The sequence below is a fragment of the Manis javanica genome, chromosome 4, assembly GCF_040802235.1.
Source record: "Manis javanica isolate MJ-LG chromosome 4, MJ_LKY, whole genome shotgun sequence".
In the NCBI taxonomy this organism is placed as follows: Eukaryota; Metazoa; Chordata; class Mammalia; order Pholidota; family Manidae; genus Manis; species Manis javanica.
The window spans coordinates 92,595,156-92,619,332 of NC_133159.1; the positions used below are offsets into that span (position 1 = coordinate 92,595,156).

The 24,177-nt window shown below is 37.0% G+C and overlaps 1 protein-coding gene across 5 annotated transcripts in view; it reads right to left on the reverse strand.

The window, feature by feature from the left end:
* Positions 1-24,177, reverse strand: part of VAV3 (vav guanine nucleotide exchange factor 3) — a 380,328-nt gene that overhangs the window by 34,774 nt on the left and 321,377 nt on the right. For 4 of the 5 annotated variants that reach the window (XM_073234374.1, XM_073234373.1, XM_073234375.1 and 1 more), the window contains 3 exons: positions 22,754-22,890; positions 6,949-7,017; positions 918-983 (listed from right to left, as the gene is read on the reverse strand). In XM_073234374.1, the coding sequence (XP_073090475.1) occupies positions 918-983; positions 6,949-7,017; positions 22,754-22,890 (272 nt within the window). The remainder of the gene's footprint in view (positions 1-917; positions 984-6,948; positions 7,018-22,753; positions 22,891-24,177) is intronic. The other variant, XM_036998404.2, reaches the window with a different exon arrangement.

Below are 24,177 nucleotides of genomic sequence, written 5' to 3' on the forward strand. Positions count from 1 at the left end.
TATTTTTCCATCCCTTTGTTCATTTATACAACAAAAATTTACTAAACACCTACTATTCGCTGGACTATTTCTAAAACTTCAAATGGTCATTTTATACATTACTCAAGAGGCTATAAAAAGAAAACAATATGTGGTATAGTTTTAGGAGTGTGTTTTTCCCCCCAAAACCATCAACTCCATTATTTTAGTAAAGGAATTCCATTTACTTAGAGTTAAGAACTTAAAAAGTTTCATGGAAAAATCCACCCTAAACAGCAGATTATGTTGATAAGACAGAAATTTATAAATCTTATAAAGCGCAAGTGAGTTCATTTTATGTTGTATTCATCCATAATAATATTTAAGTAAATACTCATTCTCCTTGTATCTACTTAAGGCATTTGATGTTTATAGAAAATATCATTATGACATTAAATAAGCAGTAGTGACAAACTAAAGCACAGAAAATGCATCTAGAGATTTGATTGAAAAATGTGTGGACTTTCATGCTTTCTAGCATGTTTTCAAGTATACTAGTTCAAGCGTAATATCTCTCTGTAACCAAAAGTGACTGTGAATAGGTTAGACCCTATCATTCTTACCTCAGTGAGAAAAGAGAAATTTGCACAATGCATCTAAGCTGTAGCTTTGTTTTTCTCCTAAAACCTTGTAGACAACTTAATTTTATAAATTCTACCAAGTTAAATTTTCCTCTTGCATATATTCCCTTAACATTTAAAATACTTTCTGACAATAATAGGATCATAATCATTTTAGAACTTTAATAACATTGGCCATAACATTCAAATGTGAAATAATGATTCCTCCAGAAAATATCAATAAAATGGATAAGCAACCAGACCAGTATCCTTTGTCCATTCTTAAATAATTACAGCATCAAAAAAAAAAATAGAAAGAAATAAAATACTCATACTTACACATGGGCATGGTTTGACAGCATCACTTGGAAAAAATCCAACCTCTCCAGATGCTAAATTTCTACCCTATGTTAGGGGGGGAAAAAAAAGCCAGTGTTGAGAACAAATGTACCACAAGTGATAATCCCATAATGTTGTGTACATAGTGCTATTACTCAGGATGCTTAGAATTGCTCACGTTATATCCAGTTCTAAGCATTAACTTCCTATGGCTCAGGAAGGAGAGTATAAGCAGAGAGGTTTTTAAAGTGGTGAATTTACATGTGGTTACAGATCATGATTGTAAAATAAGAATTCAAGTTTGACTTTCTAATCTACCATTCAATTTTGCTAACTTGACATCCCTCGATCCTATGTAGACGTAACAGCATACTCTATCTCTTTTTCATAGTCATTAACCCAAGTGGATCACACCGGTGTTGTACAAGTTCGTAATTAATTAAGAATATGATTTAAATGGTTATTACTTCTACCTCTGACAGAACTCTTGAGAACATTCCTCCAGCAAGACAAGAGACATTTCAAGACATGTAGAAATGGAAAACACAGCATGATATGATGTTTTCGATGATTTTCAGAATTAGGAGGAAGAATCGGGGTACTGATTAAGGAAGAGGACAGTTAAGGGGTGGGAGAAAGAGATTATAACTCAAAATGCCATTGTAAATGAGAAGGGAAGGAAGAAATAAGGAAAATCTGGGCACAAAATGGACAAAAAATTACCTAAGAACTTGTTTTTGCAGACTCTTGGTCAAATTCATTTTTCAAAAAAAATCTCAGGACACTAATCCTACAATTGTTTCCCTTTTCCAGAAAGACAAACTCTACTCAAACCATACTGTAACAGTCAGAATATGCAATTAAAATTTCTTGTGAAAATACTTCTCCTTATGTAGAATTTGGGCTTAGTTTTATTTGCTATTGAACAACTGCTTGCTTCTCAATACTTCAGGTGAGTAAACAACATTATGATTGGATGTTACATGCTCTTATTATTTTTGACAAAGAAAAGTAACAGAAAATGATCAGAAAACATCTCCATCTTGAAGCAGTATCCTTTTGTGCTCATGTACCTTAGATGTAAGTTTATAGAGAAAATGTTTAAAAGTGGGAATCCAGAATTAAAGAAAAGCATGAAGAGGAAGAAGAGAGAGAAAAGGGAAAAGGGAATGGGGAGTGGAAAAGAAAGAGGGGAAGGAAGCGCAGTCAAAACTGGGCAAGGGTCAGAGGTAGCAAAAAAAAAAAGGGAGACAAAAAGGGTGGGCTTAGGACAGAGATGGAGATCAGTCACATAACCACAAAGAAGCTAATTTTGGTAAGGTTCTAAAGTGGCAGTGCATTTACATAGCAGGAGCAAGCAAGTGAACAAGTGTAACATTCATTCATTTATTAAACAAACAGTATCTAACAATTTGGAGGAAATACAAATGTTGATAAGGTAGTTCTTAAGAGCAAAAATACATATACACATAATTAGAATACAAGGATTCTAGAGTAATGTAGAATACAAGGATTAGAATACACATAAGCATACAAGTAGAATGGCTAAACAGGGAGGTACAGAGGAGAGGCTTTGCAAATTAAAAGGATAGATTTAATATTGAGGGTTTGTCTGAAAGCTACATGTTAGAGGAATGTAATCTGTGCATAGTTTAAACAAACATGGAAATGGAGAATATTCTAAAAACCAAATATAGCCTGAGGAAGGCACACGGATAGGAAAATACAGATGTGCATAGGAAATGCAAAGGGTTCTCTTTAAACGGAATGTAATAATGGCTAATAATTATTGAACTCTTACTGTATGCTGGACACCACTGAGCATTTCATTTCGTCCTTACCATAATCGTCTGTGGTAGGTCCGATTACCATCCACATTTTATAGGTGAGGCAAATGAGACCCAGAGATATTAAGTGATTTGCTCATGAGCACAGAGCTAGCTAGCCAAGCGACAGAAACAGAATTCCAATTCGAATATTCGTATATTCGTAATATTTGAATATTCTACTTCAGAACTCTTTACTGCCTCTCTATACAAGCAGGACTCATGAAGGAAGACAGTGGAGATAAATCTAGAAACCAGCAACTAGGATGTATGAATTTATCACTGGTGATGAGGTTTCAGTAATAGGGCATGGATTTTAGAAGAATTAAGCTGGACTCAGAAGTGGAAGCTGATTTATCAATGGGCAGAAGATTATAGGTGAGAATACCCTTATAGAACTGCGCTGTGGTAAGGGAAGAGGGAGGGGAATCAGGCGCTAGAGCCATGATTTAACTAATATCTATGGGCTTGCCTATAGATTAGGTATGGGAAGAGAAGACTATGAGAGTTATAGATGGGGGAAAAGTCCAGGATGGCGATGATTACATAATCTAGCCAAACAGATAACACAGATATAGACAGCAATTACATAGAGGGGTAATGTGGAGTCATAGGAGCAAGACTGTCATGGATGAAACTGTAGAGAGAAGATGAAAGAGAGCTTTACAGAAAGCAGAAAAGCAGCACTGGAAAGCAGGAGCATCAGAGACTAGAGAGTAATGACAACACAGTAACTAGAAGGTCGAAATAAAGTGTTTCTTTCATTCTTCTACATTTACTGGGTGATTTATGGTGACACTGAGATACAAGTAAATAAGCATGATATTTGGGGACTGTATGACTAGCCAGACCTTTATTTATAAACATACTGCAATACTATTTGAGTATAAAATATAAGGGTGTGAGGGTGGGAGCCACATATTGACATAGGTTCAAAAGAGGAAAGGAAAAGGGTGATTGTTTTAAAAAAGTAAAATAAGACCTCAAAGAGTTCGATAAAGGAAATTAGTCTATTTTTCAGGGGAAAAGCCTCAGAGGTATCTTTATAATGGTCTTTCAAAATCATATATGAAGAAAGACCAACAAATTGGAAAATTATGGCTCATTTAAGAATGGGTAACTGTCAATTCCTATTCTTCATCAGAAAAATAACAAAAGGTCTTAATCAGTGGAATGCAAAGTTTAAGAGAAGCAGCTGAAATTTTTTTAACAGTGCATGTTAGCCAATGTAACAGCACTTATTTCCTCAGAACAAAACTGGTGCAGGGCTCCTGCATTTTGACTGATACAGGCATACCTTGGAGATACAGGGGGTCAGTTCTAGACCACTGCAATAAAGCAAACATCACAATAAAGCAAGTCAAATGACTTTTTGGTTTCTCAGTGCATATAAAAGTTACATTTATGCTATGCTGTAGTCTTTTAAGTATGCAACAGCACTATGTCTAAGAAAACAATGTACATAATTTAATAATATTTTATTGCTAAAAAATACTATCATCTAAGCTTTCAGCAAGTCCTCATCTTTTTGCTGGTGGAGGGTCTTGCCTCGATGCTGGTGGCTGCTGACTGATCAGGGTGGTGGTTGATAAGCTAGAGTGGTTGTAGAATTTCTTAAAATAAGACAACAATGAAGTTGTTACATGATTGATTCTTGCTTTTATTAATGATTTCTCTGTAGCAAACAATGCTATTTGATAGCATTTTACCCCCACTTAGAACTTCTTTCACAATTGGGGTCCGTCCTCTCAAACCCTGTTACTGCTTGATGAACTAAGTGTATATAATATTCTAAATCCTTTCTTGTCATTTCAACAATCTTCACAGCATCTTTGCCTGCAGTAGATTCCATTTCAAGACTCCATTTTCTTTGCTTATCCATATGAAGCAACTCCTCATCCATGAAAATTTTATCCTGAGATTGCAATAATTCAGCCACACCTTCAGGGCCACTTCTAATTCTAGTGCTATTTCCACAACATCTACAGTCACTGCCTCTTCTGAAGTCTTGTGTCCCTCCAAGTCATCCATGAGGGTTGGAATCAACTTCTTCCAAACTCCTGTTAATGTTGATATTTTGACCTCTCACCATGAACCACAAATGTTATGAATGGTGTCTAGAATGGTGAATTCTTTCCAGAGGTTTTTAATTGACTTTGCTCAGATCCACTAGAGGAATCACCATCTGTGGCAGCCTTACAAAATGTTATTTCTTCAATGATAATACCCAAAAGTAGAAATTCCTCCTTGATCTGTGGGCCACAGAAAGGATGCTGTGTCAGCAGGCATGAAAGCAACATTAATCTTGTTGCACATCTGCATAAGAGCTCTTGGGTGCATTATCAATGAGCAGTGATATTTTGAAAGGAATCTTCTTTTTCTGAGCAGTAGGTCTCATCAGTGGGCTTCCAATATTCAGTAAACCATATTGTAAAGAGATGTGCTGTCACCCAGGCTTTCTTGTCCCATTTATAGAGCATAGACTGAGTAGCCTTAGCATATTCTCAAGGACCTTAGGATTTTCAGAATAGTGAATGATCATTGGCTTCAACTTAAAGCCAGTAGCCGCATTAGCCCCTAAGAAGAGAGTCAGCCTGTCCTTTGAAGCTTTGAAGCCAGGCTTTGGCGCCTCCTGGAGAAAGTCCTAAAGAAAGTAATGAAAGTCCTAGATGGCATCTTCTGCCAATATAAGTTGTTTCATCTACACTGAAAATCTGTTGTTTAGTGTAGCCACCTTCCTTAATTATCTCATATCTTCTGGCTAGCTTGCTCCAGCTTCTATGTCAGCACGTGCTGCTTCACCTTGTATTTTATGTTATATTGTTCTTTCCTTAAACCTCATGAACCAACTTCTGCTAGCTTCAAACTTTTCTTCTACAGCTTTCTCATGTCTCAGCCTCCACAGAATTAAAAAGAGTTACAGCCTTGCTCTGGATTAGACTTTGGCTGAAAGGAATGTTGTGACTGGTTTGATCTTCTACCCAGACTGCTCAAACTTTCACCACGTCAGTAGTAAGGCTGTTTCAGCTTCTTAAGACTGCTCTGTTCACTGAAGTAGCACTTTTAATTTCCTTCAATTTTTTCCTTTGTATTCACAACTTGGCTAACTGTTGAGTACTAGAGGCCTAGCTTTTCACCTGTCTTGGCTTTTGACATGCCTTCCTCACTAAGCTTAATCATTTCTAGCTTTGAATTTAAAGTGGGAGATGTACAACTCTTCCTTTAGCTTGAACACTTAGGGGCCACTGTAGGGTTACTAATTGGCCTCATTTCAATATTCTTGTATCTCAGGGAACAGGGAGGCCAAAGGAGAGGAGAGAGATGGGAAGTGGCCTGTCAGTGGAACAGTCAGAGCACACCCAGCATTTATCAATTAAGTCTGCCATCTTCTATGAGTACAGTTCATGGGGCTCCAAAACAATTATAATAGGAACATCACAGTTCACTGATCACAGATCACCATAACACACATAACAATCATGAAAAAGTCTGAAATACTGTGAGAATTACCAAAATGTAACAGAGAGAAAGGAAGTGAGTAAATGTTGTTGAAAAATGGCAACGATAGACTTGCTTGACACAGGGTGGCCACAAATCTTCATTTTATAAAAAATGCACTGTCTGCGAAGTGCAACACAGGGAAGTGACATAAAACAACATGTGCCTGCCTATACTTTTTCTCTAGCCCTCCACCAAAACTCAGTCCCCACATTAACTCCGCTATCATCTCTTCTCTAAAACCCCCCTCAAGCTGCAGATCCAGATTTAATTTCAATCTGTTCTCCCACCACATACATGTACCACATGTAACTGTCACTTCCCATGGTCTTCTCTGTCACTAAAACGAATTCTTTTGAGATTTGGGGCAACGTTCTGGTTATTTCTTTATAACAGAGTGCCAGCAAGCATTTAACAAAGTTTGTAATTTGAAGTATTTTCAATGTCATAGTTCCATGTCAAAGGGTGGTATGACTTTAAATTCCTTCTTATTGAAAGGAATAAAATAGATAACACACAGACTAGCACTGAGAGGCATTAAGCTGCCTGTACCTATATGAAAATATTCTTATGGTGATACTGCTTGGCTCTTCCCTGACATTTATATAAGGAGTGTGTGTTGGAGAATGCAAAGCACAAAAACAGAAAGTAGGTGAGGATACAAAGAATGGAAGAGTAGGAGATACTTTAATGAATTTTCTAATTACCGAAGGAGTATGGTGGACTGGCCCGTTTTTTTTTTTGTCCTTCTTCCTTTGTAGGACTAAGGGTTCCACCTGAAAGTCATAAATGGGAACAAAACTGTCCTATACAGTAAAGGAAGTAGCCATTGTTGTATAAGAACTGTCTAAAACTGGGGTGAACACAGCATTTTCTGTCTAATCCAGGATCTTTTAAGAGTAAGGAAGTAGTGATTAATAACTATACCAAGACTGTTATGGGTAGACCAGGACACATGGTTTCAGTATCAAGAACCGTTTTATTTTCTCTCACTACATTTCCAGAACACTACTGGAGGTGTCTCGGGAGAGGGAAATGTTTAATGAGCAGACTCCCGAGGTCATTCTGGATTTGTTTTTCCCTTAATAACATTCCCTAGCAGTGCAGGTTGCATTTCCTTACTGGTCATAGGCATCCCTTAGATGAAAAAGAGGTGAAAGTTAATTTAACATATCTTAACAGATGAATAAAGTTACATTTCTTTACTAACTCCTATGAGATGTCGGTTTTAGTGATAGGAGATAATATGTGCTGTACTCAATGATTTTCCACTTATTAAGGTAATAGCCACTCTAAAACATTTGGAAGATTAAAAAACAAAGTAGTGTGTAGGAGGGGTGTCTTCGGTTCCCTGGTGGATGTGTGTGGGATGTACACTGATAATTCATTAATGTTAATGGGTGGAGCAGCTGTCAATCCCCTACGCATGGATGGAACAGCAGACTGCAGCTACGAAGTAAACCATTTTCAAAGTCAATGATTTTGTGCACTTTACGTGATGATCTATCTGTGAAATTTTTACTAACCTTGATGAGAAACATGTAGCTTTATTTCCCTCTTCTTTACATTCCTGTGTGGTTATTTTATTCTGGGTCATAGTCAACTTGTCATTCTTTTTATGTGTATTACAAATGCCAGAGATAGAGAATCTTAGTTAACCTTCTGAATGGTATTTGCTCTTGTTAGTACTTTAATATCTTCAAGGTCAACTTGAAAACATTCCTCTTTCATAGTTACATGTCATCTGATGTACCATTCAGTGCTAGCTTTATATGCATTTATTCTGCAGAGCATTCTCTATATTATGTGATGGGACTTTTGTAAATCTAACAGTACAAGTTGGGTCACTCTTATGAAACTATTTTCTTTGGGAAGCACTTGAGAAAATAGGTTATGGGCTTGATATGGTTAGAAAAGATGCAGTTTAAAAATTTTCACTAAATAAATTAGAGCAGACACAAAGCAAAATAATTATAATTCAAAAAGTAACAATGGCTTTTATCTGAAAAGCAAGTTGTTTCCTATAGACAAATGTATCAAACTAAAATTATTGCCAACTTCCTCTGAAATTTGTGAACATCACAAATATAAATACATACTCAGATATTTATTTCTAATTGACATTAGGTTGTAACTATTTTTCTTCTTTTTTCTCAGTAAGAATCCTACAGTGAATCGTAATGAGTTAAAACTACTTTAAATTTATTGGTAGAAATGGTATTTACAATCTACCTGTACAGAGAAAAACATTAATGTATGCTCAAATGGCAGAGCTGAAACTGCATTTTTAAACTACACACAAGGATGGCTTAAAATGACAGAGGATGTCCTCCAAAAATTGAAATCGTAAATTGCTTGGCTCTGAACTCTGTAGAAAGGAGAAAGAATTGCTTTAAGAAAAATACAAAGTGTCTTTTCCCTGTGGCTCATTTAGCCCCTTAATACCACCAGGATTGGAGGTTTAATGCACTCCTGGAATTGCACTGAACAATTTGAAACAGATGTGGAAAGCTGAATGTAAAAAGGACAGATTAATGGTTATTTATGAAAGATTGGAAATTTTCCCAAGTTACAATGGCCCTAAACACTTTTAACGTATGCATGATGGTGCTGTGGAGATTACTAAGCAATTCATCACAAATGGGTAGCAGCCCGAGAAACTGTCACCCTGCCCAGGCCCTCTCTCACTGTCAGAGATACACAGTCTGCACGTGTGTGTGTGTGTGTGTGTGTCGGGAGGGTGTGCAGGAGGGGTGGGCAGGGAAGAAGACATACAGAGTAGCCATGAATTATGGGATTATAGGCAAATACACAACTTAGTTTACTGACTGAATGGATGGATGGACGGACTGACTGAGGCAAAGGCCCTGTCTGAAATCGGCCGTTGGTAAAGAGCAGCCTGTGATCACAGCAGCAGTCATATTGTAATGATTATCAGCAAGGTCTACATCAGTGCCAGTTCCTGGGAAGCACAGGGCAGCAGTATCATTCAGTGGTGACCGTGGCAGGGGAAGAGCTCGTTCTACTCCCAGCTCTGCTATAAAAAGGGCCACCGTAAGCATATCTCATTGGTAAAACAAGGATGATGACAAGATCAGCCACACATGCCTCACCAGGGTCTTTCTTGCAAGGATCAACAAATTAACGTGTGTGAAAGCACTTGGGAAATGCTAAGAATACCTATTTTTTACTTTTCCCACAATATTTCTTTTGATTATTCTTAATTTTTTGCTTCTAAATTTTCATTCTTTAGTTGGCCCTTTCAGGTGTCATTAGAATAGAAATGCCTAGTTCTGTGTATAATCCCACTCTGTTCATTTCATAGAGTCAAGTTTCCTAAGCCACAAGTACGTACTCTCAAATAACTTTCACTAGAATAGGAAATACTGCATTCCAGATAGGGTATTTCTTTATCTCAAATGTCTTAATGCTTTCTTGCAAGTACACACATTCTTTCACTGGTAATTCCCTGTTATATGATGAGTAAGATACACATTTTTTCCACTAGCGAACAAACTGAAAATTGCCAAGAATAGCTGCATATGATTGTATCAAATGGTCATTATAATGAATTCCAAAATATTCATATACACCCACACAAGAACAAATCATAAACCATGTATTTTTATCATTTCTTCATCAAGAGATTAGGATATTTAACCTTTGTCCAATGCATAAACAGTAAACACTTGGGAGGTTTATCAAAAGATATATATATATATATATAAATTCATAAATATGAATTTATGTAATTCATATTCCTGGCATAGTTCATTTGTAGTTAAGTGGCTGTCATAGACTTAGAATTCTGAATAACTCTAAAAAACTTTTCATCATGGTCTAGGATCTCTGAAATTAAATTTATCTTCAGTTTGTAATTTTTTATAATTGCATCAAGTCATCAAAATATATGATAAAGGCCTCAATTATATTGGATGGTTTTCCCAATGCACACAAAATTATTTGCATTTACTACATCTCTGAAATTCTGGCAGACGTAAGTGTCAAAAATGCTAAAAAAGAAATTAAAAGTTGTGAAATGTACACTAAGAAAAAAACCCACTAAAAACCAAGGGCTGTGTTTCTACACTTATTATATGTGAGATAAATATAACAGCAGAATGGTACTTAACAGTTTTTCTCTTATCCAAAAAATGTATTCTGTGAGGTTCCTGGAAGGGAATTCTATAGTTATGGGTATCTGGAGGCCTTTCCTCCAAAGTCTCATGGGGTGCGATGTTGTACATGATACAATCCTGAATCAAAATCTTGTGTGTTTTTCTGAAGCAAGAAAACAGATGAAAGAAAAAAAAATCAATAAGCAAAAACCAATCTGCCTGTGGGTCAGCCAAATCCCAAATGGTAAAAAATCTGGAAAGAAGAACGAGGTTCTACCACATCTCAGAAGAAATCCTATTTGGGAAGCAGCCATATAACACAGAAAATAAACTAGGCTTAACAAAGTTCCAAAATATGGAAATTTATTTTTCTAATTCTGGCAGACAACTAATGATTGCTTTCCTCTCCTTGGTGACTTTCATGATAAGTAATCACATAGGAAATATTCTAAGTAATAGCACCATACACATTAAAAGCGCATGGCAGCATTTGGCAATTTTAAGGAAACTACTTTATTACTAAGAATGTAATTAGTGCTTTAATGAAAAGTACACTGACTTCCTAAGATGCACAAGGCACTGTGCAAGGTATTAAGGGATTGAAAAATGAATAAGCATGGTTACTACCTTCAAGGATCTTATTCAGATAATAATGTCATTTCCTTGATTAGCTTTAGCTTTGGTTATTTTCATAGATTTTTACAGAATTCTGGAATAGAAAAAACCTGGAAGGTAGTAATTTGTTATGGTTGAGAGTTGGGAGCCTGGTGTTCTATTCCTGGCCTCCTGATCTTGAGTAAGACATTTAACCTTTCTTGGCTTCAATATTCTTACCTGTGAAATGACAGAGTTGATCCAAGGATTTCTGAGGTCTCTTCACCACCAAAGTTCTTTGCTCAAGTTCTTTTCCCAAGTCCCTACAGTTCCCTTGTCAGTTCCTGTTACCAGGAAGTATTTGACCCACAAATTCTTAGTCAGGGATATTATGTGTCAGTAATTTAATCTGGTTGCACTTGATAAGAGAAGATAAGAATATTTCAGGTCCTTAATGACTTTCATTTTAACTCATTGTTAAGTCCTCTACTTTCCAGCGTACATAGGAGAGACTTGTTAGGAATTACATTCATCCACTCATTCTTCAGGAATTCAGATTACCATGAATAATTAAAAATCAATGTATGTTGCAATGTGATAAATCATTTGGCCCAAAGCCTTCAGGGCATGTGCATGAGCACCCTGTATTGAAACCACGTGTGGTATCAAATAGTCACGTCAGACGCAACTGCAGATTGATGAGAAGGTGTACCAGAGAAGGGATTCTATGACTGACACAAACCTTTTAGTAATTATTGCAGAACATAGCTTACAGGTAATAAAATAATGGGAGAAAGAGACCATGGTAGAATTCCTCAGAACTTCCCCCTTAACAATGTCACTCACTATTGGGAAAATGAGTAATAAGTCACTGTGTGAACTTCTGCTCAGATAGCAGTGTCCTCATACAGGTACATTTAACCTACATTTTGACCTGTGCCAAACATAGGAAAAGTACAAGTAAGAACTACTAACCAAAAACGCCCATTCTGAGAGTTAACAATTAGGAACTCGCCCACTTCGTTTTGGTTTGCCAATTCTCATAATATGGTTTGTACGCTTGGAAACACTCCTGCAAACTTGGTCTATGATGTACTGAATCAAAGCCTGCTGGCAATCACCTGGGGAAAACGTTTCTTATAGGCCTTTGCTAGTGTCCATTATCTCCTATAATCATGTCTCCCAGTCTCCCTTGTTCTATTATAGTCACACTCTGCCTCTGTCTCCTTTCCTGTAATTAGGGGCCCTGATTTACCTCAATATTTTGGGGTAAACACCTGTGAAAATAAAGGTTTCGATATGGGACATACTAATAGCAAATAAGCCTCTGCTCTTTTCACGTAGCTTTTTATCCCCACTTACACAATTTCACTTCTTCCTTGGTGCCTCCTGATTTTACGCAAGGGGCAGACAAGCGGCAAAGGGCAGTTGGAAGTAGAGGCAAGGTCCACCGGGAACACCCTGAGACCCTGCTCCACCGCCTCCCGGAAAGGTGTCACCGCCGTGATGGAAGCCAAATTTGGGGTATCAGACATGAAATGCCCCGTGCTGGGAATCCCAAAGGGGAAAAGCACAGTCTGCAGAGATGTTTACTCTCTGGGTTATAATGCCAATGCAAGTAGGCTTTTGGTGTCAGGAATCAGTCTCCTTAAAAAAGGAGATTTGATTCTTTTAAAAAATATTCCCTTAGTGTCCTTATTTGTCTCTGATGGTGATGCAGCTTGACACTAGAATTTAAGATCAGCAGAAAAAAATACATAGTTTTAGAAAATTCTATTTTAGCTACTATTCTTGTATGGTCTAGAAGGGATTCGAAAAGTCTCCTCTTAATCTAGGGCAAGAGAAAAGAATCGTTTGAAATGATTTAACTGCTGACGTTGCAGGAGAGATGCTGGAAAGGCCTGCTGACTCCACAGCACTGCACCTCCCTTCTCCAGACCCTAGGTCTCCAGGCCGGGCCCCGCGTGGGGTTCTCCAGACCTCAGGTCTCCGGGCCGGGCCCCGCCTGGGGTTCTCCAGACCTCAGAAGGTCTCCGGGCCGAGCCCCGCGTGGGGTTCTCCAGACCTCAGGTCTCCGGGCCGGGCCCCGCGTGGGGTTCTCCAGACCTCAGAAGGTCTCCAGGCCAGACCCATTGTCTGGACAGATCCCTTAAGGCTCTCATGCAAAAGGTCAATAGTTCCCAAGTAAAAGGTCCCAATAGTTCTCACATTAAAGGTCAGTTCCACAAGTAAGCAAACCATTCCCAAGGCAAGTGTATTTTCTGTAAACCCTTTTCGTTCATTCTGTTTCATTCTGTTTGAGATATTTTAAGCCTTCGTCATCCAAACCTGCTATGAGGAAAGGGCTCATGATTGTACTATGTTCATTTATATCAACTCTTCCCTTCATAATTTATCATTTGTAATTTTATGTCTATGTATGAAGTTAAGAAGGTTAATATCTGATCAAAGAAATCTCAAGAATTGGGTACAGAAATTGGGAGCACAGAGTGGTCCTCTATGAACCTGTATATGTTAATAGAACTCTACATATTAAATGGAGGGAGGATGAAATTTTAAAAAAACTTTAAAGACCAAACTGATAATCATTTTCCCCACTTCTAGAAAATGAAGCATATCTTTCAAAATCATTAACTATTATATAGAAGTGCATGCTTTCTCCTTTTGAATTTTTCCTTAAAGTTTACTTTCTATGATTTTTCTAATTCCATGTGAGTCATTTACATACTAAAACCCCCATTTTACACATGAGGAATTTGAGGAAATAGTCAAGTTATAACCATTTGAGGAAATGGTTAAATAGCTTTAAGACTATTCTGAGGTAACAGAGACAAACATAATTCTGACAAGATGAATATTTTAATGGCTTTTCAAATAAATCATAAAGTGTAATTTGAGTTAATAAACAGTGAATTTGAAAACTTGTAAACATGGAAGTGGCAGGTCTGAACAGTTATTTATTCTAGATCCATGCACTAAATGCCTATTTTATTCTAGGCATTACAGATAAAGAAACAGAAGCTGTGGCTCTTATTTTTATGGATTGTTTTAAGCAGGCTGGAAGAAGGATGAATAGACCATTAAGATACAGTTACTGAGTATTATGATAGAAGCCCTTTGGTTCAGAGAAGATCCCAGAGAGGGGGACCCCAGAACTTGATGGTGAAGGAGTTAGCTAAGGGAATGGATAGAATGGAAAACTCAGGCAGAAGGTAAACTATATTGTAATGACTGAAGGTTTGAAAAAACATGTTTCTTATGAAAAAGATCTCCCAAGTTGAAACTCATTTCCCGCCCCAAGTTAAAATGAGGAAAACACATCTTTTTTGAATGCTGTTGTTTGAACACTAAATACACCAGGTATACAGAAAGTAAAAATTCTTGACCAGGTAAACTGAGACAAGGGTCACTTGCTGCACTTCTCCCCTCCTCCCGAGAATCTCCCAAGTTCTAAGCTCAATTTATTTTCTGACTTTTAATTTTTTCCTTTGAGGCAAAGAGTTTAAAAAATGTAAAAAGCAAAAACTTCTATATAAAGCAATGTTTTGTTTCATGATTATTCTACCAAAAAAGAACTAAACTGCCTTTAAATATGTTTTCCTTAGACGTTTTAAAAATTATAAATTCCTTTCCTAAAACAAAGGTGGATGGCCCAAGATATACAACTAAAGTAGAAGACCTGAAGCCTGGAAGAAAGTCCAATTTTATTTCTGCAAATGGCATCCTATTGATGGATGATAAATTTGGACCCTTAAATTCACAGTTGTAATTTACCCTCTTTATGGAGGTTTCTGTGAATTAATCAGAATGTGTGTAAAAACATTTTCACTCCTTAGAATAAAGATCATGTAGATGCATGATTTGTAAGTGTGAAGTATCACAACTATTTTCTAGGTTATTTAACTTTCATTGTGGATAAAAACACATTTTTTGGCATACTGATTACAGTTCTACTGCTCATAATTGCCTTTTGGTTCCAATTAGCTTACAAAGTTCTCCCTGTAGAACATTTGGGTATTCATAAATGACAATGGAGCAAATAAAACCCCATGATATAGGACACAGGATCTTCATTGCTTCACAAGCCTTAATTCTAAGGAAACACATATCAAACTCTGTCGTAAAAGAAGCCACGATGGCATGGTCCGATTTCACATTTGCCTCTTCTTCTCTCTCTTGTTCTCTCTTCCTCCCTAAGTATAATCTGTATCTTTTCTGGGAGAAAAAAGTTTCTGTTGTCAACAATCTCTCGCAACATGAAAGATGTTCTCCTTAGTTACTAAGCCCTTATTATCATGTATTTTAACAACTTTAAAACAACAGGTTTGTTATCAGTCCAGTGACATGATCAGAATTTTTCTATACTCAGTAAAAACTATGTCTTCCATCTGCATAGTAAACTTACCCTAAAAGGCCAATTTCCTATTTTATATTCATTTCATTTGAAGACAATTTTACAGAACTCCCAAGGAAAAAGAAAGGAAAAACAGAAGACAACAAAGAAGAAAAGTAAAAGCTGCCAAAATGAATCCCTTCAAAGATTGAACAGAGAACATTTTTACAGCTCAATTGGCAACTCATTGTTTGAAAGAAGTTATAATGAAACTGTAGATAGCCCACTCACTTGAATAGCATTAGAAATGACTGTTGTTATAATAGTAATACAGACTAGACTAATAACTATTCAAAGAAAGTAAGCTCCTGAGAGAGAGTGGAGGATAATTTGTATTCTCTGGGCATAGAGTATATAGAAAACATGACAGTCTACAATAAAATGTGACTTTCTATACTAATGAGTGAAGTGGCTCACTTGAAAAACAGAGGAGAAAACAGCTTAATGTAGAAAGCATGATTTCTTGAAAATTTCCAAATAAACCAAGGCACCCAATCTAAAAGACATTTTTGAAATTCAAATGCAAAGCTACTGTAACACTCCACTAACTATTCTAGATTTTTTACCCATAGGTTTAACTCTACTAGAATTTGTAACAATATGATTTACAAAAGCCCTTAATAAAAAACTCAAACTGAAAACCAGCTGCATCACCTAGTCTGAGCTTTGGTCATTCTTAAATCATGAAGGCCATGCATGAGGTCAGAACCAGTCATCTTTTCTGTGGCCCTCAAAACACAGTATGAAACAGTCAGACCCATAGTAGGTACTTTATTGGGATTTGGATGGATGAATGGATGAATAAATAAATAAGAGCTACTGTTTAATGAGCATTGTGCTAGACCTCTTTCATACATATATTGTTCTGTATGCACTGATTATCATACATTACCTGTTTTATTCTGTATGCATTTTACAGATGATAAAACTGAGGCCCATCGAGTAAGTAATCTATTGAAGGTCATGCTGCCAGTAGATAGCAGAGTCAGTAACCAACACGCAGCAAAATGAGCTACAATAACCTGAATTACAGCACAGGAAGGAAAAACACACTCAACTTGTTTCTCTGGTGCTAATTATGTGCAGTCCCAAATGAGACACAAGTCAGTTGGGTAGGAACCAAAAAGAGGTCTCAAAACGACCTTCTCAGAAACCATTAAAAATTAAAAAAGCCCCAATGCAGGAAGCACATCCATAAAGTACTTGTCTTCCTTCAACATGAAAATCGGCAAATTAATGTACATAAATTCACTGTAAACACACCTACTGAACTACCATGACTTCAAATAATCAAACTAGCAACGTTCTTTACAATTTTGACCCAACAAGAAGAAAGGACTTTTGTTCAGAAATTTTGAAACATGTCATTCTAAATCATGCCACTGAGTAAATGCACATTCAGGCCAGTTTCCTACATGTACCTTTCACATACACAGTCTGTAAAACAAAAGCTGATTTTATCACAACATCCTTGAAGCACTGCAAGATCTGAAGTACCTTTTAGTCAGAGAAAACAATCACACATCAATTTCAGTAAGAAATTCCTGGCAAGTATATTTTAATTGTATATTAACTCTTTGAAAATGTGTCCTTTATTGGTAACTACCAAAGCCCAAGTATTGAGTTCATTGTTAACAACATTATTTTGCAGCTAGCTTAATAAACTGGTTTACTATCAATGACCAAATAGTAAGCTGGAAATAATGCTATAACTACCATGGAATCTTACCAATTGGGTCGTCTATTCAATGGCATATATTAAATATATCTATGAGTCTACACAAACTATTCATGCCTGGGCTCAACCCAGACCAAGTGTAACCTGATCTCTGGAAATGGGGTTGTGTGTTGACATTACTGCAAAGCCCCCAGATGATCGACTGGGTCAGAACTGAGCACTGCTCTGTGCAGTCCCACTCATGTAACAAATGAAGAGACCGTCACGCAGCGATTAAGTGACTTGACTCAAGCTATATAGCTTTTGACTTGAATCCAGGTTATTTCACAAACTGCTCCTTTCAACAAGGTTAGTATCTGTTGGCTGAAACTCCTCTGGCTGAGAGGTGACCATAAGACAATCCTGACTCAAGCTACATCCTTGTAGAAAATAGTAGATGAACATTTATTGTATCTCTGAAAATTCAAACATATTGCTCGGTGTCTGCAAACATGAACAGTTTTTCTAATGATACGAAATCTAAAGGCAAACCAGTGATCAGAGTTGATAACTGAAGAGTGATCAGTGTCTGAGTTCAGAAATGACACTCAGTACATACTTGCTGACCTGAAATAAATGTGCTGATTGTTTTTCTCTTTTCTGGACATTAGCCTTAATTTTTCCTTGTTCTTATATCCTCCCTTCAACAAACATACACACACATATTATCATCCAATGGTTCTCTCATTTCTCCAATTTTTCTGAGAGTTTCCAAAGCCATTATACCATCATACCAGAAACTTCATGCTTCCAGGCTGCTGAGAGTAAATGACAAATAATAATGTCTTTCTTATTATCTAAAAAGAATAGGAGGCAATACAGTTTAGTAAAAAGAGCATTGGGGCTTTCAGTTACACATGGAAGGAGCTTGGAAGTGGTCACTCTGTCCTAACAAGTAAAAGGCAGGACAGATTTTAAGAATCAGTCATTCTTCTTGGGTCCATAAGAGAGGAGGACACAGGACAAATCTCTGTCCCTAAGACTGGAGAGACAGGCAGGCAAATACAGGGAGCCACAGCTTACTAGAGCAGGGACTCACCAGCAGACACTGCTGTGGGAGCCAGGGTGGTGCTGAGGCAGGAAAATCTGGCCTGTAACTGTCAACTTGCTGAAGGCTCAGCGCTGACATCTCTCAGAGTTAAAAACTCCAGAGGGACCAAGTCATAGGGGGAACCCCACAATATTGTGAAGTTTTCCCTCAGGAGCTCCACCAGATTTCCACAGTAAACATGGAAGAAAAATACCTGTGGGCTTCTGGCAGAGGGAGGGGAAAAGACACTCTGCTCTTCTCAACAAGCCTTACCTCCACGGGAAGGTTAACCAAAGCCTGGCCTGGTGGGGTGTTATCAGAGCCTGACTGACCTGGGGAAGGGAAACACTCAACTCCAGCCCCTTCTCACCATAGCAGGGAGACAAACACTAAGAAACACTTATGAAGTTCACTGTGCAGAGCTATAGGCTCACTGAAAGACTGAGAACTGATCATGGGGCTCTAGAACACTGCCCTTTTCCCAACACATTACAAGGTCCTATACACAGCAGTGCCTGTTATCCAGTACATTGTGTCCAGCTGTCAAGAAAAAATTACAAAGCATACCAGAAGGCAAAAAACACAATTTGAGGAAAGAGAAAGCATCAGAGAACCAAACATGTGGGAATGTTAGAACTATCAAGCCAGGAATTTAAAACAACTGCGGTTAATATGCTATGGGCTCTAAGGAATACAGTGGACACCATGCAAGCATAGATGGGCAAGGTGGGCAGAGAGGTGCAAATCCTAAAAGAGAACCAAAAAAAATGAGAGAAGTAAAATAACACTGTAACAAAAATGAAGAATGCCTCTTACGGGCTTATTAACACACTGGATATGATTGAAAATTTAATCTCTTAGCTTGAGGTTGAATAGTAACTGCCAGACTGGAAAACAAAAAGAAAAAAAGACTGAAAAGGCCAGAGCAGGATATTCGAGCACTGTGGGACAACTACAAAAGGTTTAACATGCACATAATGGAAATGCCAAAAGGAGAAAGTGAGAAAGGAACAGGAGATATTTGCAACAATAATGCCTGGGATTTGTCCTAGTTCATGTCAGACACCAAACTCAAGATCCAGGAAAGCACCGAGCAAGGTAAATGCCAAAACAACAACAACCGTGAAAGACAGAACAAATCCAAACCCACTATAGCTACTAGACATATCATTTTCAAACAACAGAAAAATCAAAGATACAAAGAAAAAAATCTTAAGAAGGAAAAAGGCATCTTGTAGAGGAACAAAGGAAGAATTACATCTGCCATGAAAGCAAGAAGAGAGTAAAGTGAAATATTTAGGGAAAAACCACCAACCTAGACTTCTCTACCTTATGAAATTATCCCTCAAAAGTGAAGGACAAATAAAGGCCTCCTCAGACAAACAAAAATTGAGGGGATATGCTGCCAATAAGTGGGCTTTGCAAGGAATGGTAAAAATTCTTCAGACAGAAAGAAAATAGTTATTAGTCAGAAACTTGGATCTATGTAAAGAAAAGAAATAAGCAAAGGTAAAATGTAAACTTTAACTTTTATTTTTAATTGATCCAACAAGTTTATTCAAAATAACAGTAACAATATATTCAATTATGTATACATCATGCATACATACAGACACACACACACATACATGCTTATGTATGTTTGTATAAAAGTGAAATCAATGACAGCAATGATACAAGGGACAGAAGGGGGAAATCTGGATTATTTTGTCATTATAAGGTACTCACACTACCCAGAAAGTGGTAGAGTCATTTGAAACTGGACTTGGATTAGTTATAAATGTATACTATAGACTCTAGGGCAGCCACTAAAAAAGTTCAAGAAGAAAGTATAATTGATATGCCAAGAAACAAGAGAAAACAAAATCATATAAAATGTTCAGTTAAAACCACAAAAGGCAGAAAAGGAAAACATAAAAATGGGAACACAGAACAAGGGCAAGAAATAGAAACAGTTATGAATGAAGTAGATGATGATCCAATTATTTCAATAATAATTTTGAATGTCAATGGCCTAAATGCATCAATTAAAAGAGATTGTGAATGGATCAAAAAATATGACCTATTTATATGTTGTACACAAGAAATCCACTTTAAATATAAAACATACAGTTTAAGAGTAAACAGAGGGAGAAAAATATACCACCTATCACTAATCAAAAGAAAATAGGACAACTCTCTATCCATTTCTCTGCTACGGGAAACTAGCTGGCTCCCAGTGTCCTTGGGAACTGCCTACAAAATCAGTTTATCCTGAGGACTGCTCAGACAGGTTAAAGAATGTCTTCTTGTCCATGGCACACTGTTACTTTGGTGGTAATACCTGAAAGTGCATCAACAGGCTAATGGATAAAAAATCATGCTATATTCATATGTGAATTAATAATTAGCAATAAAAAGAACTTATTTCACTTAGCAAAGTGTCCTCCAAGTTTTTTCATGTTTTAGCAAATGGCAGGACTTTCTTCTTTTACAAGTCTGAATAATACGGCATGTATTTGCCATATTTTCTTTATCCATTCATCCACTGATGGACATTTAAGTTGCTTCCATGTCTTGGCTATCCTTACAAGAATAATCTAAAATAGTCAAACTCACGGAATAGAAAAGAGAATCATGATTTCCAGGGGTGGGGGAAAACAGGGAAGTATGAGTTAAAAAGTACAAAGTTTCAAAGTTTCAAGCAAGATAAATAAGTACTAGAGATCTATTGTACAGCAGAGTCTATAGTTAATAATATTTTATTGTATATTTAAAATGTTGCTAAGAGGCTAAATCTTAAGTGCTCTTATCACAAAAAAGAAGCAGGAAAGAGGAAACTTTGGAGGCAATGGATATATTTATGGCATAAATTAAGGTGATTATTTCAAGGATGTATACTTATCTCCAAACTCATCAAGTTTTATACATTAAATATGGACAGGTTTTTGTGTGTCAATCATACTTCAATAAAGTGGTTTTAAAAAACAAGAACTATTGTTACACAAAGCAACACGGTTTAACCTCAAGATAATTATATTGAGTGAAAGAACTAAAAAAAAAGTATATACCATATGATGTACTATAAAAAATTCTGAAATTCAATAGTCTGAGAGCAGAACAGTACTTGCTAGGGGATTGTTGTAACAGGGGCATGAGAGAGAGATTACAAAACTTCGGGGGTGATTTTATCATCTTGATTGTAGCAATGGTTTCACATGTATATATGTCAAAACATATCTAATTGTACACTTTATGTGCAGTTTATTATATAATCTCAAAGCTGCTTTTTAATAAGTGACATTAGTGATCCAAGCAGGAGTAGCTTTGCATGAGACTGCATTATGAATGGGATATAAGGAGGCAGAAACTCATCTCTAGACGCTTAGCTTTGGGAAGGGGAGACAGACAGGCTACAAGGAGGTGAGGGGGTGAGAGACTTACATAACCAGACAAAAGGTTGAGTTAGATGTGTTTTAAGAGAGGAGGAACTTGAGTATATGTATATGCTGTAGGAAAGGAGCCAGAGAAGAGAATGAAGCTGAAGATAGAGGTCAAGAGCCAGGTGATGAAATGTGGGATGGAAAATACAAGAAGAGATGTCTTAATAAGAGGAATCTCATGGGCACATATATGGGGATGGTTTATGGTTGGGTTGGGAGATGCAGAAGTAAACTAAAGAATTACTAGAATTTAAGTCTGTCATACTTTCTCTACTTCTTTGGGAAGCATGATGTACGGGAGGAGTAGGATACTTAAGAATGGTGAAACTTTGGAAAAGTCGTTGGCAATAGCAATTGAAATGTTCAATCTAAGGGCATTCTTCTGTGACAAGCTGGCACACAGTAAAATAGTTTAAAGCAAACAAAATAGCATCATTTACACATGTGCACAATGAATTATTATCTAACAGTCCTTCTCTGCTCTCTCTTTACCCCTAATCACATCTCACTCATGAGCTAATCTTTCTATTGATCCCACCCCTTTTCCCTCAATGCACAACAGATTTGTAACAAACTCTTTCTTTAATTATGTTGGGAAATATTTCTAACATACACATGAAAACAGAATAGTTTAGTGAACAGCAATGTTCTGCCATCTAGCTTTATGAAATCTTAACCATATCAAATTTACCTGAGTTAACAAAATCTTTGAACAAAATATGGGCTTCCTGGCATAAATAAATTTCATCACCAGCAAACATCAACATGCTCATTACTTCTCATATTTCATATATTTCATGATTAATGCCTAGACCACCTTTGAGAATTTCAGGTATTACTGTCGGTAAGCACAAATTAAATATGGCCAGAAATGGTCACTGTCAGGCTAATTAGGTAGTTCCCCTGAAGTGAACTACTAATATGTTAAAGGCATGCAAATTAGATAATACGCACAGCTCCCAGGTTTGGAAAAAAATAGTCTGGCAAAGTATGAAATTTTAGTAAAAATGGACTAATTATAATTTACAACACTGATGCTTTTTTCTTTAGTTTTCTAATACTCACTGCCACTTTGGCATTGATAAATATGAGGAAGACTTTTAAACATGTAATTTTCCACATCATGTAAAATTTCTGATGCTGAAAGCATGCAATCAGTTTCTAAAGACACAAGCTTTATTCTTGAAGCAATAATAAATCATCCATTAAATCTTAAAAAATGGTAATTTGGATAGTACCTGCCAAAACAGACTGTGTGCATCTCCTCTCAGAAGTTCAACTGTATCCCCTGCCTGGATGTGTAAGGGAGGTCCTTCCTGGAGAGCTGGGGCTGGGGTTCCGACATAGTTCCTAATGACCTGCATCTTTGGTAAACCTGAAAACAAGCAACACAACTTTTACAATTGAGAAAATGATCATGTGTGAAGTAAAAATGTACTTGGGAAAAAAAACCAAATCCATTATTAACATTAAAAAGTTCTAATAGCATCAAGTCCAAGTAAACATTTGAAGTAACTACAATGGAATGCCTTCAACTTTCTCTAATCCTATAATTCTTCCTTTTTTTACCATTCTTTGAGATGGTAATGCAATAAGACAAATATTTATCCCCTGATCTCTTACACACTTTTCCTCTCTCTCATCATCCATCTCTTTTTAGTGGAAAAAATATTTCTCTTTCAGCTGACGCTTGCTTCATAAAAAACACATCACATACAGTTTAATGGAAAAGAATCAATGTTTTCATCAACTCTATCCTCTCTGTCTATAACTTTCCTCTTGGGCCCAGGCTGATTGCATCACTAAGGAGGCTCACCCGTTCTGTGTACGCACCACATGGCACAGTAGAAGGCTCATATCTTAAGGTTATCTTTGTAATTCAAAAGCAAAAAGGTGATGGATGTACCACCGCAATACTTAAGACATTTATATGGAGAAATTCTTCAGGCTCAAACTTAGGCTTGCAAAACAGACCCACTTAAGGGAACATGTCTAAGCTAATAGCACCAACAAAACTTGAAATACAGATCTGACCCTCTTTGTATTTCTTGGAATGTGCAACGAAGGCCTTTGCTCAATATTTCATTTTTGAGAACAGCAGCTTCAATTGTACACAGGCCTAACTGCACCAATATTGGTCACAAATGGACATCCTCACAGTTACCTTTTCATTTAGAGATGCAGCTACTCCCTATGACAGAGATCACTCATCAACATATCCATTGCACATTCAGGTATTTAACCTATCGTTCATTACATCTCAAGACTTTTTATTCTAATGAGTGAAGCTGTAACTGGCTGGAAATGCTGCACTAAACAGAGGGGAAGGAATGGCTGTCCTTCAATTCTAGATGTCCAAGTTGGCTAGGAAAGACCGCAATATCTATATGAAATCATCCAGCAAAAGGTTTAATAAAGTCTTCAGAATCATTTTTCAGTGACCACCCCAAGGAGAGAAAGCAAACGTGGCTATAAATGAAACAACTGAAAAGTTTTAGTTAACATTTTTTTTATCAGTCCAGTCAATCAGAAGGCAGAAAGGCTGGCAAACATTTCTCCCTTCACCCCAGCATAAGTTTTATAACTGCTGAGGCATGTTAAGAGTTGCTACATCTCTCCTTTGCTTCAGTTCTTGTGCCACAGAAACCCTGGAGGGATGACT